The sequence below is a fragment of the Hippopotamus amphibius genome, chromosome 9, assembly GCF_030028045.1.
Source record: "Hippopotamus amphibius kiboko isolate mHipAmp2 chromosome 9, mHipAmp2.hap2, whole genome shotgun sequence".
NCBI classification, from domain to species: Eukaryota; Metazoa; Chordata; class Mammalia; order Artiodactyla; family Hippopotamidae; genus Hippopotamus; species Hippopotamus amphibius.
The window spans coordinates 140,385,403-140,400,732 of record NC_080194.1 but is presented as its reverse complement, the minus strand read 5'-3'; the positions used below and the strand labels follow the sequence as shown (position 1 = coordinate 140,400,732).

Sequence of the window (15,330 nt, the reverse complement as noted above, 5' to 3'; positions counted from 1 at the left end):
AAGTTAAAGTGCAGTCTTTACGGTGGGCCCTAATGCAACATGACTGTGTCCCTATTAAAGGGGGACACTTGGGGACTTCCCTGTTGGCGCAGTGGTTAAGAATCCGCCTGCCAACGCAGGGGACACGGTTCGAGCGCTGATCCGGGAAGATCCCATATGCCGCGGAGCAACTAAGCCCATGCACCACAACTAGTGAGCCTGCACTCTAGAGCCCATGAGCCACAACTACTGAGCCCCCGTGCCACAACTACTGAAGCCCGTGTGCCTAGAGCCTGTACTCTGCAACAAGGGAAGCCACAGCAATGAGAAGCCCCTGCACCGCAATGAAGAGTAGCCCCCGCTTGCCGCAACTAGAGAAAGCCCGCACAGCAACGAAGACTCAATGCAGCCAGTAAATAAATAAACACGTAAATAAACAAGTAAATAAATAATTCCTTCAAAAATAAATAAAAATAAATGAAAGGGGACACTTGGATACAGAGATACACGCAGAGAAAGACCATGGGAAGACACCAGGAGAAGACGGCCATCCACAAGCCAACCAAGGAGAGAGGCCTCAGAAGGAACCAACCCAACCCTGCCGACACCTTGATCCAGAACTTCCAGCCTCCAGAACCACGAGACCACACACTTGTGTTATTCAAGACACCCCTCACCGCTACCCTATCCCACCCACCCCATCTATAGTATTTGTTACAGCAGCCCGAGAGAATACAACAACCTTGTGGCTTTACCCATGTGGCCGTGGGAACAGGGGCCTGACATGCACGGGAGCCCCCACGGGACAGGTGTCAGTCACAGAGGCTAAGGCGCCGGGGGGGCGGGAAGGATGGCCAGCTCGCCCGGGGATGCTCAGGCTCACTGACCGTGGGCAGCTGCAGGTGGCAGGAGGGGCGAAGCGGGAGGGCCAGCAGCTCCAGGAAGCGACGTGGGCCGTGGGAAAAGCTCCAACAGGCCCAGGAGCCTTGCACCTGCTGCACCGCCTGGGCCCACACACGGCCCAGCTGAGCAGAACCTGCAGGGGACTGACGCGCGGTGTCCGTCAGCAACTGTCAGAAGGGGAAGGGCCACTGGGGCCTCCCTCGCCCCCACGGTGCACACACTCCCGCACACCAGTGCCTCCAAGGGCGCTTTCCAGCCCCAACGCCGCCCCGGGCCTCGGGGCTGCAGATCCTGCCGCTGGGCCACGCCCCCTGCACCCCACCCCCACGGCCCCCGGCCACTGCAGAGCACTGAGGGCATCGCACACATCCACCTCAAACGTCCACGTCCACACCAGCTGCTGAGCTTCCCCACACGTGCTCCCGCCACCGCTTCCCCAGCTCAGAAACTGGAATTCCAGCAGCTCAGGCCAAAACCCTTGGCATCGTCCTTACACACCCACGCTCAGTCCACCAGCAAAGCCTGCTGGCCGCAGACGTCCACCCAGAACCCACCTGTGCGCCCCTCGCCAGCCCGGGCCTGGGTGGAGACTGGAGCCTCTGCCTGGGTCTCCCTGCCTCCACCCTCGCCCTGCATCAGCCCTCCACACAGCCCTCAAAGGGATCCCAGTTAAGTCTGAGCCTAGCTCTCCGACTCAAAACCATCTTCCAAAGGCCTCTCGTTTCACTCCAAGTGAAAGACACCCGCCCGGATCACCCCCACCCAAGCTATCCCTCCAACCTCCTCGCCACCACTCTCCCCTTCCGGCTCCGCTCCAGCTCCCGGCCTCCCTGGCCTCTCTGCCTTGGTTCTAACATGGCCCCATCCACAGTCACCACAGGGCCTTTGAGCTTGCTGTTCCTTGAGCCTAGCATGGTTTTCTCCAGAAGACTCTTCCTCCCCTGCCTATTAAGAGAGACTTCTCTGGCCGTCCACTGTAGGAAACCACCCCTCCCACCGCTAGCCTGTCCCCATCAGACGGTGCTGAGGGTAAATGAGGCAGGAATGTGAGAAGGGGCCAGAGTGGGCAGAGGCCCCCCAAAACGGTGACCCATCCTCAGGCCCCTCCTTCCCAGATGCCCCTGGCCCTCTGCGGTCCCCACTGAAAACCGACCAGTTACCAAACCCTTTTCATTCCCTTCGGGAAAAAAAAAATTTTTTTCTACCAAACTATTTTTATTTTGTACTGAACTGTTTAAATGAAAGAAAAGAAACAATGAACTCTAGAACAACAACAACAACAAAAACAGATGCCTGCAACGCCTGCGGAGGAGTGGGCGTCCCTCATCCAAGCTTCCTGGAAGGGGGCATTTGACGGTGACAATAAAAAAACCCTGAAAATATGGCCTGGTACTGACCCAGCAACTCCACCCCGGGAACAAATCCCTGGGAAAACAGAGATGTAGACAGAGAGTTTTCTTCAAAAGTAATCATCACATCATTTACAAGAGCAAAAGAAAAAAAGAAAGGAAAAAAGGAAAATAACAGAAAAGAAGGCAAATTAAAATGCCTAACAATCTAGGATTGGGTCATTGAAGACTGGGCCTCCACCGGGCAGAAAACTCTGTAGTCCCTAAAAAAATTTCTAAGAACACACAGCTTTGGAGCTAACTGGTGGCGCAGTGAGTGGTTAAGAATCCACCTGCCAATGCAAGGGACACAGTTTCAATCCCTGGTCCGGGAAGATCCCACGTGCCACGGAGCAACTAAGTCCGTGCGCCACAACTACTGAAGCCCACACTCCTAGAGCCTGTGCTCCACAACAAGAGAAGCCACTGCAATGAGAAGCCAATGCACCACAACAAAGTGTAGCCCCCACTCGCCACAACTAGAGAAAGCCCGCGCACAGCCACAAAGACCCAGCACACCCAAAAGTAAAAATAAATGAATAAATGCATATTTTAAAAAATAAATACATTTACTTTTTAAAAAAAGGACACAGCTTTCAGACATGTTTAATAAAGGGTATACTGAGTGAAAAAGGCAGGTTACAGAACACTGTTTACAAAATGACCCTAATTTTAGAAATGTGTGCGTGTGTAAAAAAAGTTCTAAAGGAAACACACCAAAACACCTGGCGCTGCTATGATCATCCCCTCCACAGCCACACCCCTCCTCCTCACCGGTCCTGGCCCGAGCGTGGGCTCTCGAGGCTGCACCTGACCCCTCAGCCTCTCCGCACTCTTCCTGGAGCACCTGGATTTCCATGCTGAACATCAGTGGTTTATGCCAGCCCAGAACTCACTCCCTCCCCTTCTGCTCAAGGCGCTCCATTCCCTCTGAGGACTGCCCCTCCTACATCCTGGAAGTGGCTGCACACCCCACCCCATCCCACCACCCCCCACACTGAAGGCTGGGCATGATCAGCCTGGTCCATCCCATCTCCTGGACCACAGGGTTTGCTTCTGCAAAAAGCATGAACCAGAGTCAGCCAATCACTGAGAGTGCGTCACAGCATCTTCGCCAGAGCTACCTGGAAAGAGGTGGCCTCTACTGTGTGTCTGCTGAGCTAAGCAGGCCCATGGGCTTGGGAGAAAGTATCGGTGACTCCCATAAGGACCGTGGACCCACCTTGAATGAAGCCAACAGAAAGACGTGAAACGGGGATGAGAGGACAGGGAAGAGGGAAAAGAAACTCCTTGGTTTGAGCACCTAGATCCCACCATACCTGAAACATTACATAATTACAGACATACTTCGGTTCTACAAGTCAATAAATTTCCCCCAACTTTCTCTAAGCCAGTTAAAACAAGTATCTCAGTCCCTCACAACCCAAAGCACCCTGCTGCTAGAAAACTCATCACTGACAGAACGAGGAGAAATCTCACCACTGAGAAACCCACAGGCAGGTTATGCAACAGTGTGACTGTACACAGCACCACTGCCCTGTACACTTATAAACAGTTAAGATGGTGACACCTACAGCATGTATACTTTACCACAATTTCTGTGTGTGTGTGGGGGGGGGGGGGGGGGTGCATGGGCTGAGTTGCTCCGTGGCATGTGGGATCTTCCTGGAGCAGGGATCGAACCCGTGTCCCCTGCACTGGCAGGCGGATTCTTAACCACTGCGCCATCAGGGAAGCCCACCACAATTTTTTAAAAGTGAGTATGAATAAACCATATACTAGAGATTTTGAAATTTTTAAAATCCTTTTTTTTAAAAAGTTTTTTTTTTTAAATAAGGGAAAAAGCAGGAATTCCTTGGTGGCCTAGTGATTAGGATTCTGGGCTTTCACTGCTGTGGCCTGGGTTCAATCCCTGGTCAGGAAACTGAGATCCGGAAACCACGCAGCACAGCCGAAAAAGAAATAAGTGAGAAGGGAGCGGCTTCCCTGGTGGCGCAGTGGTTAAGAATCTGCCTGGCAATGGGTCTGATCCCTGCACTGGGAAGATCCCACATGCCGCAACTAAGCCCATGTGCCACAACTACTGAGCCTGTGTGCCGCAACTACTGAAACCCACGTGCCTAGAGCTTGTACTCCGCAACAAGAGAAACCGCCAAAATAGGGAGCCCGTGCACCACAATGAAGAACAGCCCCCGCTCACCACAACTAGAGAAAGCCCGTGTACAGCAATGAAGACCCAACACAGCCAATAAATAAATAAAGACATTTTTTTTTAAAATAAAATGAAATAAAAAGGAAAAAACCAACTGAGGGATACCCACCGCGCTGCGCGGCTCACCTGCCACCGCCTGGCTCCTCCTCTCCAGCTCCAGCTCCGCGATCTCGCTCAGCAGGGTGATGCCGTGCAGGCAGCTCTGCCCCAGGACCAGGCCCTGTGCCGCCTCCGGCTTCTCCAGGGCCAGAGCTCCCGCGCCTGGGGAGGGCAGAGGCCTGGCCTGCGGCAACTCTGCCGCCGCCACCAGGGCGTTCATGCCGGCCAGCGGGTCCTCCAGGCCGGGCAGGAACGGGTCGGAGCCCGCCTCCTCCAGGAAGCAGGTGCCGCCGGGCGCAGGTGCGGCCTCCCGGGCCTCCAGGCTTACGCACTCTCCCTCCCCGGCGGGCACGTCACAGGCCGGCCGTTCCAGGCTGGGCCGGGGCTCGCTCGGGGCCGCCTGGGCCAGGTCTTCCTCGGGCACCGCCTCCACCAAGGGCACGGCCACGGGCACGTCCACGGGCACCTCCACCGGCTCCTCCTTCGCCTCGACCAGCGGCTCGGGCGTCAGCCGCGCCGCCAGGTCCGGGGCGGCCATACAGGATTCTGTCCGGCCCGGCGAACCGATGCACGCCTCGGCCCCCTCGGCAAAGTCCGGGCGCCTGGAGGGCTCCGCGGGCCCCTGGCCGCCAGCACTCAGCGCCTGGGCCTCCAGAAGGCCGCCCGCGCAGCCGCCCGCTGGGCTCGGGGCCGCCAGGGCCTCCTCGGGGGGCAGCGTCAGCGGCGACGCGAGGGAGGGCAGCTCCGCGGGGCCTTCGTCCACGTCCTCCACCTCCGCCTTCACCTCCCGCTCCACCAGCGGCTCTCCGTCCGGGACCTCCCTCAGTGGCTCCGGGATCTTGGACGGGGACAGGCGGATGGGCTTGTCCTCAGGCGAGAGCGCCAGGCGCTCGGGCCCCTCGGCCGGGAGCGGCACATCAGGGGCCAGGCCGTCGGCGTCGGCAGCCGCCGTGGGCTGCAGTAGGAACGGGTAGGGCCTCCCGTAGTGTGGTGGCAGGGCTTGGAACGGGTACCTGGGTGGGATGTCTGCCAAGGACACCGAGGGTCAGCGGAGGCCCCTTCTTCTGCCATGTCCCACACCCCCGTCCCCATCAACACCCACCCACAGCCAGCCTCTCTGCTTGGCCGGCCCGGGGGCCTGGGACCCCTTCCAGATGGCATCGGAGGAACTCCAGGGCCTTTCTGCACATCTGGGCCGCAGAGAGGAAAAACTGGCCACATCCTGTCCCCGAGGGTCTTCAAGTTTCAAAGGCCGAAACCACCGCTGGCTCTCTCTCTGGTCCCTCCCGCCTCAGCACCCAGCACAAGGCTGGGCCAGAAGCACACGCTTCATAAGACCCTAAGGGGAACTTGCTGGTGATCCACTGGTTAGGGCTCCGCAGGCTCACTGCTGAGGGCGCGGGTTCAATCCCTGGTTGGGGAACTAAGAGCCTGCAAGCCGGGCGGTGCGGCCAAAAAAAAAAAAAGAGACCCTAAATGGTGCCTACCCGGCCTGTGCTAACTCCGCCCTCCACCTCACCCCACTGGAGCAGAGCCGGGGCGTCCAAGGTGTTCAAAAGCTAACAGTGACACAGGGCTCCTCCACCCTCCCACTGCTTCCCTCTGAACTCCCGCCCCTGCGTGCAGCCGCCCCGAGAGCAGGACGGGGTGCGGCTGAGTCTGCAGCGTCCCAGGCCCAGCCCAGAGCCGGGCAAGCAGCAGGGGCTCAGAAGGAACCTAACGGGGAGACAGACACACAGAGCGCGCCCACCCCGCTCCGGGGCCGGGCACGTGCTCCACACTTGACTTGATTAGCAAGACATCGATTCTCCCCACCAGAGAAGAGCAGCCCGCGGTCCGAGACCACACACAGCATTCCAGTGGCAGAAATCTGGATTTCGGAATTCGAACTCAAGTCTTCCCACGGGAGGAGGAACACAGGCCTCGGGCCCCATCGAGGCCCCCTGCTGCGTGCCCCCTGGACACAGGTCACGGGGAGAGGGCACGTGCGTGCACACAGCACGTGCGGTGGGGGTGCTACCCAGGATGTACTGTTGTCAGCAGTGGGACAACACAGCACCTGCTCTGCACCAGGCATGGTGCTAAACGCCCTGCAAGTCCTACTTTCATGCTCAGAACAAGTCCTTCTGAACTTAGAACCTACTTCTAACATTACACCCACTTCCCCAACCCTACTACTGAGGGAAGGCTGGACAGAGATGACGGCCGACGGCGTGCCCGGCCATTCGTTCCAGAGCCCGGCGGCAGGCCCGCCGTATGGCAGGTGCTCGACACAGAAAGGAGGAACAAGGGGCTGAACGGATGACTGAGCGAGTGACCAGACGGGAGACCCGTTTCACCAGCTCTTACCTGAGAACAAGGCCTGGAAGGGGCTGGGGGCTTCCTTCTCCAATTCTAAGTCCTTCTTCTCGACGACGTTCTCGGGGGCCTCCTCCTTGCGGGTGAGGCCAGGCGTGGGCGGCGGGGAGGCAGGCGGCGGGCTGGTGGGGTGGGAGCTGGGCGTGGCGGGGTAGGCGTAGGTGGGCGGCTTGGACACATCCTCCAGCTTCTGGATGACCTTGGCCTTCAGGGCAGCCACTGGGGAAGCTCGGGGAGATGGCGGTGGGCTCATGGCCTTGCCATAGGTGCCCGCGGAGCCGGCAGCCAGGCCAGGGGGCTTCCGAGGCAGCAGCCCGGGGCCCGAGGCGCCCAGGCCAGCTTTGCCCGCAGCGTCCAGGCTCCGCTTGCCCACCTTCTCCTCCATCTCAGCCCGCTGCTCCTGGGCCTTCAGCCGCTCCTGCTGGGGAAGGGGCCGGCAGGCAGGGTCAGCACCCGCCCTGCCCCGGGGTCCCCCCGGCAGGGGCTGCAGCCACCCACCCCACCCCCCAGCCTGAGGTGGGCATTCCGTCACAGCATGCGTAACAAGCACGGCATTCCTTGTAGAATTCCAGCAGATGGGGCCGGGGGGCCTCCAGTCCAGACCCTGGGCCCTCTGGGGCCCACAGTCAGGGTGAGGGGTCCAGGTGGAGGTATGAGGCTCTTTCATGACATTAGGATAGCTTCCTGCACGGAGAACTCACTACCTGAGCGCACTCTCCTGCCTTCTCATTTGTGGGTCTCAAAACACCTCCAAATGTGGGCAGGGCCTTCCCCGGTCTCCGATGACTTGAGGACACGGGAGGGAGCTGGCTCACCAGGGGCCAGGCAGGCAGCGCACAAACACAGGCAGAAGAACAACTCCAGGCCCAGCCCCTCTCCCGACTGTTCAATCTCACTGAACAACCGGATGACACAGGAATTACTAGCATCTCCATTTTCACTGGAGGAAACTTGAAACCCAGAGAGGTGAAGTCACTTGCCCGAGGGCACACAGCCAGGTGTGGCAGAACTAAGGTTCAAACCGAAGGCCCCATTTGCTGCATATGTCACCTCGGTTGACTCCTCCAGAGTGACTGCCACACGAGAAAGGAGGGACAAGCCCAAGCAGAGGACAAACGTGGAGGCAGGAGGGCTATGGGGCTTTAGGGAGTCCACGCACACGGGGGTCACTGAGTGTTACCCATCTCATGGGAATCAGACAATGTGGGCGGAGGCCAGCGCCGGCGCGAGAGGCGAGCCAGGGCCATGGAGCAGGCAGACAGGCCAGGCTGGGCTCAGGAAACAGCGGGAGCCCGTGGGGATCCCTTCAGTTCCCATGCAAATGTCTCCAGCCCAAAGGGCCACCTCTCCTGCCTTGGTTTCCCCATTGCTCCCTGTACCCGCCCCTGCCAGGGTCTGTCCACCTCTTTGCCCTGCTCACACCATCCCCTCTACCCAGAGGGCTCCTCCACAACTGACTTGTTCAGGTCTCTGGGCAGATGTCACCTCCTCCAGGAGGCCCTCCCTGACCACCAGCCTATCTCATTTTTCCTCCCTCACGGTCCAGAACTAGACTTTCTGTTGGTTGATGCCTCTGCCTCACCACCAACAGGGGGCTCCGGGAAGGACTCCACTGCCCCCATCACCCTCCTTGACCACCCCCACCCCAACTCACCACCAGCTGGGCGCTCCTCTGCAGTTCCAGGGCCTGGGCTGCCTGCTGCTGTAGGTACAGGAATTCCTGCTGCCGCAGGAAGTGCTGCTGGGAGAAGAGCTGCAGCTGCTGGGCATGGTGCAGGGAGCTGCGGCCTGGCGGGTACAGGGCCGGCCAGAGAGGTGGCACCGCGGCCCGCTCCATCAGCTCCGCTGGGAAAAAGAAGACAGGGAGGCTGCACCTACTGCCTGGCGCCCATCACCCCATTTTACAGATGGGAAAGCTGAGGCAGAGCTGGGCTCAGCTGGGCCTCCGGTTGCCTCCTGAGGGCCGGGAAGCCTGTCCACCCCCCCTTTGCCATGGGCAGCCACATCCCAGACCCAGGGCCCACGTGGGGCGTCCCTGAGGCCACACAGCTGGAGTGGCGGACATGGGAACTCTTACGCTTTCTCCCACTGCACCCAGTGGTCTGCAAAGTGGATTCCTGAGGGATGGGCACACCAAGGCAGAGGGTCCAGGCCCCCCACCAGGGCGGCTCTGCTCTGGTTCTCCACATGGGCTTTCTGGGTGGGAACGCATCAGAACAAGGACCCTTGTGGCTTTATGACACACCCACCCTATTCTGCTGGGTAGACACCCCCCGCCGTGGGAGGCCCACGGCATGTGGGACAGTCTCACAGCGCGAGGCCATCACAGGCCCTGCCCCCAACCACGGGACCACCACTTACCGAAGTGAGGCAAGTGATCGCTGGGGATGACCACAAGCTGGCCCGACTGGGGGTCCCTGACGAACTGGTAGGCCGATGGGAGAGAGCCCCCCAGGCCGGGCGGAAAGGCAGGCGCCATGCCCTGGTGCAGAGAAGGGGGGCCCAAGCCTAGGAGAGACCCAGGCCCAAGTCAATGCCGGGGACCCAGGCCCAGCCCCTACCCCGCCCACTGCCCAGTCCCCCACACCTCCGGGGCCTCCGAGCCGGAAGCCGAGGTGAAGGGCTGTGACCAGGCCCCCAGCCACCCGCTCTGGGCACCGCACACAGAGAGGCTTAGAGGACGCCCCCGTGGCTGGTGCCGTGAATAATGACCCTGCCTGGACGGGTGAGGGAGCTGAGCTACGGGACGAGAGGAGGGGCCCTGCCCCTGCACCAGCCCCCAGCGCGGCGCTCCCGCAGCCACACAGCCGCCGCCCTCCCGCTCACCGTAGGGGTGTCCGGCGAGCCACATGGACGTGCTGCCCGAGCGGGGCAGCCAGGGGTGCGTGGCCAGGTGGGCCGCAGGGTCCGCGGACCAGCGACCGGAACCCGCCAGCGCCGGGCCCCCAGTCACCATGAGGTTGGGGTTCAGACCGTTAGCAGCACAGCTGGTGGGGTGCAGGCGGGCCAGGTCAGCCAGCTCCTTACTTTCTCTGGAAAGGAACACAGGCATCAGTGGCAGCCCGGACAGCCCCAGGGGAGGGTGAGGGACAAGGGGTGTCGCCCCACATCACCAGGGACACCAGGCTGCTGCTGGGCCAGCGCTGCACCCGGAGGACAGGAGAGCCAGCTGGGGCTCCGCAAAGGGCCTCCGGGGCTTTCCTCGGGAAGGGGTGGGGATCCCACGCCCACGTAGGGTCATCCACCCTCGCCTCAGGGGCCCCCGGGCCCTCACCTGAGCAGCTTCTCTTGGTCCCGGTCCAGCCGCGCCCCCAGCAGCCGCTCCTCCCGGTGCCTGGCCCGTTCATCCCCACAGTCCTCATCCGCTCGGCCGTGCCCTGGGCGGGGAAGACAGGCAGGAAGTGAGCCCCACTCAGGGCTCCAACAAGCCCTCAGCATCCAAGCAGTTCCCTCGCCCTGGCCGGACGTCCTCTGTACGCAGACGTGTCCCTCCATCCCCCCTCAAAGAGCCTACCTGTAACTCGCACAGGTAACCACCAGGATGTTGCAGTAAAACATCGTAAAATGGATTGAGTAACAACACCGTGAACCGAGTGGCACTCGCTGACACGGCTTTACCACTTTAATGCCGGAAAGGCAGGTTCTGGGGGCGGGTCAGGATGGAGGGGAAACCACAACCCAAAACAGCGGTCGCCATTCAGAAGCACAGCCCGCCCGCGTCACGGGACATCAGCCGCCACCCTGAGGTCTCTCTGCTGCAGACGTGCAGCTCATCTTTCCAAAATCAAGATAGAAAAGTGAAACCAGAGAACGCTGTAAGCGTGTGGGCGAGTGGAGGATGTGCGGGCTGCCACCTGGTTCGCCCATCCCCGCCACGGTGCCCAGGGGACGTCCCCCAACCCGTGGCTGGTCCAGCTGCACCTTCTCTGAGCTCCCCGCCCTCCCCAGAGCAGAGAAGGCGGGTCCCCAAGTCCCAGCCTGTTCTGCAGGGGCAGGAGCCCATAGAGGGCACCCACCGTCTGGCCCTCCTCACCCGCCACCTGCCCCAGCCCCTCTTCCTGGGTGTTTTCTAAACCATGAGCCAGAATTCAGTGTGCATGTGGTAGCCCCAGGTAGGCTAGGGCCCAGGAGGCGGGCACGGTCACCAGCAGCAGAAGCCACTCAGCTGGCAACCAAGACTTTTCTCAAAAGAGAAACCCACTGAGGCTGGACTAACCCCTCCTCTAGGGTCAGCACCCTGGGGCTGGTGTCCTCCCACCCGGGTCTCAGGAGGTGTGCTCAGGGAGGAAGCCGGCCCCAGCTCACCCCCGGCACACAGACCTTGTTGTTACTACTCTGCTGGAGACAAGTGTCCCAGGCCCCCCTCTCCAGGGTCCACCAGCAGCCCCCACACTCACAGCCCTCATGGGCAGGGACCCAACCTGGAATACAGCCGCCGGCCATCTCCCCCTCGTTTCTCCCCTCCTGCACCCCCAACACCAGAAGCTCCCAAAGAACAGAGCCCCCAGGAGAGGCTCAGGGATGCGGGGGCTTCTCCTTTCCCTTCTGGAAGGTGGGAACCCACCATCCCAGAACAAAGAAGAGGAGCCCATGGGGAGGGCACAGCCGCGCAAGCCCACGTGTCCAATGGACCATGGGAAACAGGAGGCAAGCAGCCTAGCATGGGGGGGGGGGGGGGCATCTCAAGAGGCAGCTGGACGTGGGCTGGGGGCCACCGGGGGCCAGTCTGGACGTTCCAGAAGCTGCTGGAGCAACAAGGAAGCAGCGTGCGCGGTTTAGCAGAGAAAAGCCAGTGAATTGGGGCCCCGGGAGGGCAGGAGTGAGGGGGACAAGGGAGTCTTGCAGACCTGGCCCCTGGGGGTCACAGAGGTGCATCCCAGGCAGCCCCCCCATGCAGGCCCTGAGACAACTCTCAGTTTGTGCCAACGCCCAGTCACCATGCCTGTTCCCGGCATGCGGCAGGAGGCGCAGGAAGCAGAAGGGAAAGGTAGGCAGTGGGAGAGCAAGGCCACAGCAACGCGGCGTGCGACCCAGCCAGGGCACCCTGGCCTCCAGTGTCCACGTGGTTCCCAAATCCAAGGGGACCCTGAGCCCGCCTGCCCCCTTCACCACAGAATGGAAGGGGCCCTGCTCGTGGGCTCCACCCCCACCCCAGGAATGAGGCCTACGAGGGTGGCTGGGCTTTCAGGCAGGGCCACCCAGCGTCCTGCAGCTGGACTGGCAAAGCAGAGCACGTGCATTATCCCGGAGGAATGGCCTCCCAGGCCCACAGACCCCTCTGGGTGACCCGCTGGGACACACTGGGGTGGGGGACTGGCTTTGGCACAGAGCTCCTGGTGTCCCCAGAAGGGACAGGTGCCTGGAGCGTGGCCTGCCCCCAAGACCTCTGTCCTTAGGCCTGATGCCTCTCCTCGGCCCTGGCTGTCACCACACAGGCCCTCAGGGGCTTCCCACACCAGGCCCCACCTGCAGCAGAAACCTGCATGCAGGCCCACACACCTGGGAGCACCCACCACCCCCAGGGTCACTCAGGCCAGAGCCCCAGACAGCTCCCCCTCCCACCCCGTGCAGCTGACCTCCAAACAAATGTGACATGCCTTCCACCATCTCACCCTGGGGCACCACCCTCATTCTCCTGTACCAACCTGTTCCCCCTAACCCCTGCTCACCCCGTCCCTCTGCAGGAGGGCCAGCCCCATGGAACCAAGCCCCTGGGCCTGACTCATGTCTCCCCGCTGTCCCTCCAGTGTACCCCCAGCCTATCCGCCCTCCAGTCACACTCAGGGCCACATACACTGTTCCCTCCACCCAGTGTGCCCTTCCCCTGTATACTGCTCAGCCTCCACAGTAAGAACTCAGCTCACATGCTACCTCCTCCAGAAAGCCCTCCCAGACCACCTCTCCTTTACCATGCTCCTTTATTTGTCTCCCTCACGGTGCTGAGAACAACACACAGCCATTTTGCTTGTGGGTTGTTCACCGTCTGTCTCCTCCATCAGACTGTGCATTGCTCTGGTCTGAACAGTCGCACTCCTGGCTCTGGCTGTCTACCTCTCCCCTACACATTGCCTAACACAGAGGAAGCTGCTCAGCAAATGTGTAGGGAGTGAATGAATGAATTCGTGAAAATATCTAGAGGAAGAGTGAGCTATGCAGAAAGAACAAAGAGCAGGTGCAAAGGCCCTGAGGCAGAAGCTTGCCAAAGAACATCACGGAGGCCATGGTGGCTAGAGAGAAATGAGGAAGAGAGGGAGCAGGTGAAGGGCGGGGTACAGGCTGTGGAAGGAAACGTGGTTGAGATTTTGTTCAAGGTAAAAGGAGAAGCCAGAGGAAGTTGTGAGCAGGAACAAGATGTGATCTGACTGAGGCTTTGAAAACCAACCTCCCTCCAGCCACCTGTGGACAAGTGAACCAGAAAGCCCATCGCCTCTCTGTGCTGAGCTCCAGGCTGGCGGGATACCAGCTCCCGCCAGGCGTGTGGGGCAGAGAGTCACCCGCTCCGAGGTCCCAGACACACAAGAGCCCTCCACCCCAGCACTCGAGGCATGAGCTCTGGAGATGTCCGGCATTTTAAAGCCACCTCTGTGCCCAGCAGGGTCCTGGGCACTCTCCATGCACACCTCATTCAGTGGTCCTCAACCCAGGAGGTGGCTTCCAGCCTCGTCCCATCCCAGATGAGGAAACTGAGGCACAAGACGATAACCTACTCAGGTCATACCACTGACTGACAAGGAGGCGTCAGGCTAGCCTTGTGTTCTGAGCGGGTCTTCCTGACCCCCAGGGTGCACGCCCCTCCCCCCTCCCCCCCACAGAGTCAACACAAGGTGGACACTGGTAGAACAGCAGCACTACGGCCATCCCTTACCTGAAGCCCTGCCCCATGGCCCACGTCCCCAGCAGTGACAGCCCCTCCGCGGGTCACACGCTCTAATCTGGCCGTGATGGCTGAGACTCAGGCTCGGTTCCCATGGCAACTCCCTCAGAGACTCCACCTAAGCGTTTCTGCAAACACGGTGGCCACCAGCTCCGCCGACTCTGTGCTCTCTGGAGTCTGGGGTCAACACCACTGCTCACCTGCGACACAACCCCCGCTCTGCCCAGTGGGTCGGGCAGCAGAGCGGGGTGGGGGCACCCTCCCAGCCCCCCAGATCTGGTCCCCAATTTGCCTCCACCACAGAGACGATGACAGGCAAAGGGGAGAGGTGGGAGCCACAGGGCTTAGAGTTCAAGCTCAGCCCGCCTCTTCTAGCCGGGTGACCCAGGGCACGTCACCTCACCTCCACAGGCCCTGCTCTCCTGTCTGTGAAGCTGGCAGAATAACAGATCCTCCTTTGAAGGGCTGCTGGGAGGAGCACGGGGCTCCAGGGGGCTGCCTACACACGGCCCCCTGCTGAACGGCAGGGGCCGTGCTGGCCTGCCGGCCTCTCGGGCGTAGGCGTCACTGTCTGGGACTCACGGGTGTACACGATGCCCGTCCTTCATCTCAGCGTCTGACACCCCTGAAGCCAGACCAGACCCTGGCCGAGCCCTAGCGGCATTTCTCAAAAAGGATCTGGGGCTCAGGGCAGAAGCTCTGAGCCCTTAAGGTTCTGAATATGAGCAGAGAAAAGGGCAGGACTGTTTATGAAGCACCTACTATGTGCCCGTCAGCCCACCTGGCATCAGGGAGCGAGGAGGCCCCCCCCCCAGCGCCACGCAGTAAATGTGGGCAACAGGGCCCAGAGGGCTTAGGTCTCTGCTTCAAGATCACGCAGCTGCAAGAGGCGGAGCCCGGACGTGAAACCGCTGACAGGCAGAGGGGTCACTCCACAGAGGCGCTGGGGGGTCGGGAAGACCCAGGAGCCCCCCGGCTGATGAGCGCCGCTCAGCTGGGGTAACCCCAACTCCTCCCCTCCCCCAAGCTCACCCAGACTGGGGAAAGACCGTCACTTCTTACAGGCATTCTTTTTAAGGAGAGTAAGATTCCCATCACCTACCTTCCCATGGTCACCAGCAAACAAAAAGGCAGTCTCACCCAATAATCCCTGAAGGTCTCACGCCCAAACTGTCCCATCCTCGCTCCCCCCACTCTCTCTCACACATTCTGTCTCACACACGCGCGCACAACCCTGTGGACGTGGCCAGGTACTCTGGGCACCAGGATGAGCTCTGGGGACCATAAGTCCCAACAGGGGTGCCACAGCACATCACACGAGAATTCTTCTAGAAAAAGGGCCCCGAAAGACCGTTCCCTGCCAGAAGGATCTACCCAGCGAGCGGGCCTGTCTGCCACGCAGCCGTCCACCTCCACGCCAAGGGCCAATGCCCAGACTTTCAATCTCAGACTAAGCAGGGCCACGTGTGAGCCCCTGGGGTCAAAGGACAGCCCTCCCTGGCTCCAGAGGGGCTCCA

At 60.7% G+C, this 15,330-nt stretch overlaps 1 protein-coding gene across 7 annotated transcripts in view; it reads right to left on the bottom strand.

The window, feature by feature from the left end:
- Positions 1-15,330, bottom strand: part of TNRC18 (trinucleotide repeat containing 18) — an 89,113-nt gene that overhangs the window by 45,626 nt on the left and 28,157 nt on the right. For 6 of the 7 annotated variants that reach the window (XM_057695054.1, XM_057695057.1, XM_057695056.1 and 3 more), the window contains 6 exons: positions 10,214-10,316; positions 9,766-9,971; positions 9,301-9,447; positions 8,594-8,784; positions 6,931-7,360; positions 4,609-5,607 (listed from right to left, as the gene is read on the bottom strand). In XM_057695054.1, the coding sequence (XP_057551037.1) occupies positions 4,609-5,607; positions 6,931-7,360; positions 8,594-8,784; positions 9,301-9,447; positions 9,766-9,971; positions 10,214-10,316 (2,076 nt within the window). The remainder of the gene's footprint in view (positions 1-4,608; positions 5,608-6,930; positions 7,361-8,593; positions 8,785-9,300; positions 9,448-9,765; positions 9,972-10,213; positions 10,317-15,330) is intronic. The other variant, XM_057695055.1, reaches the window with a different exon arrangement.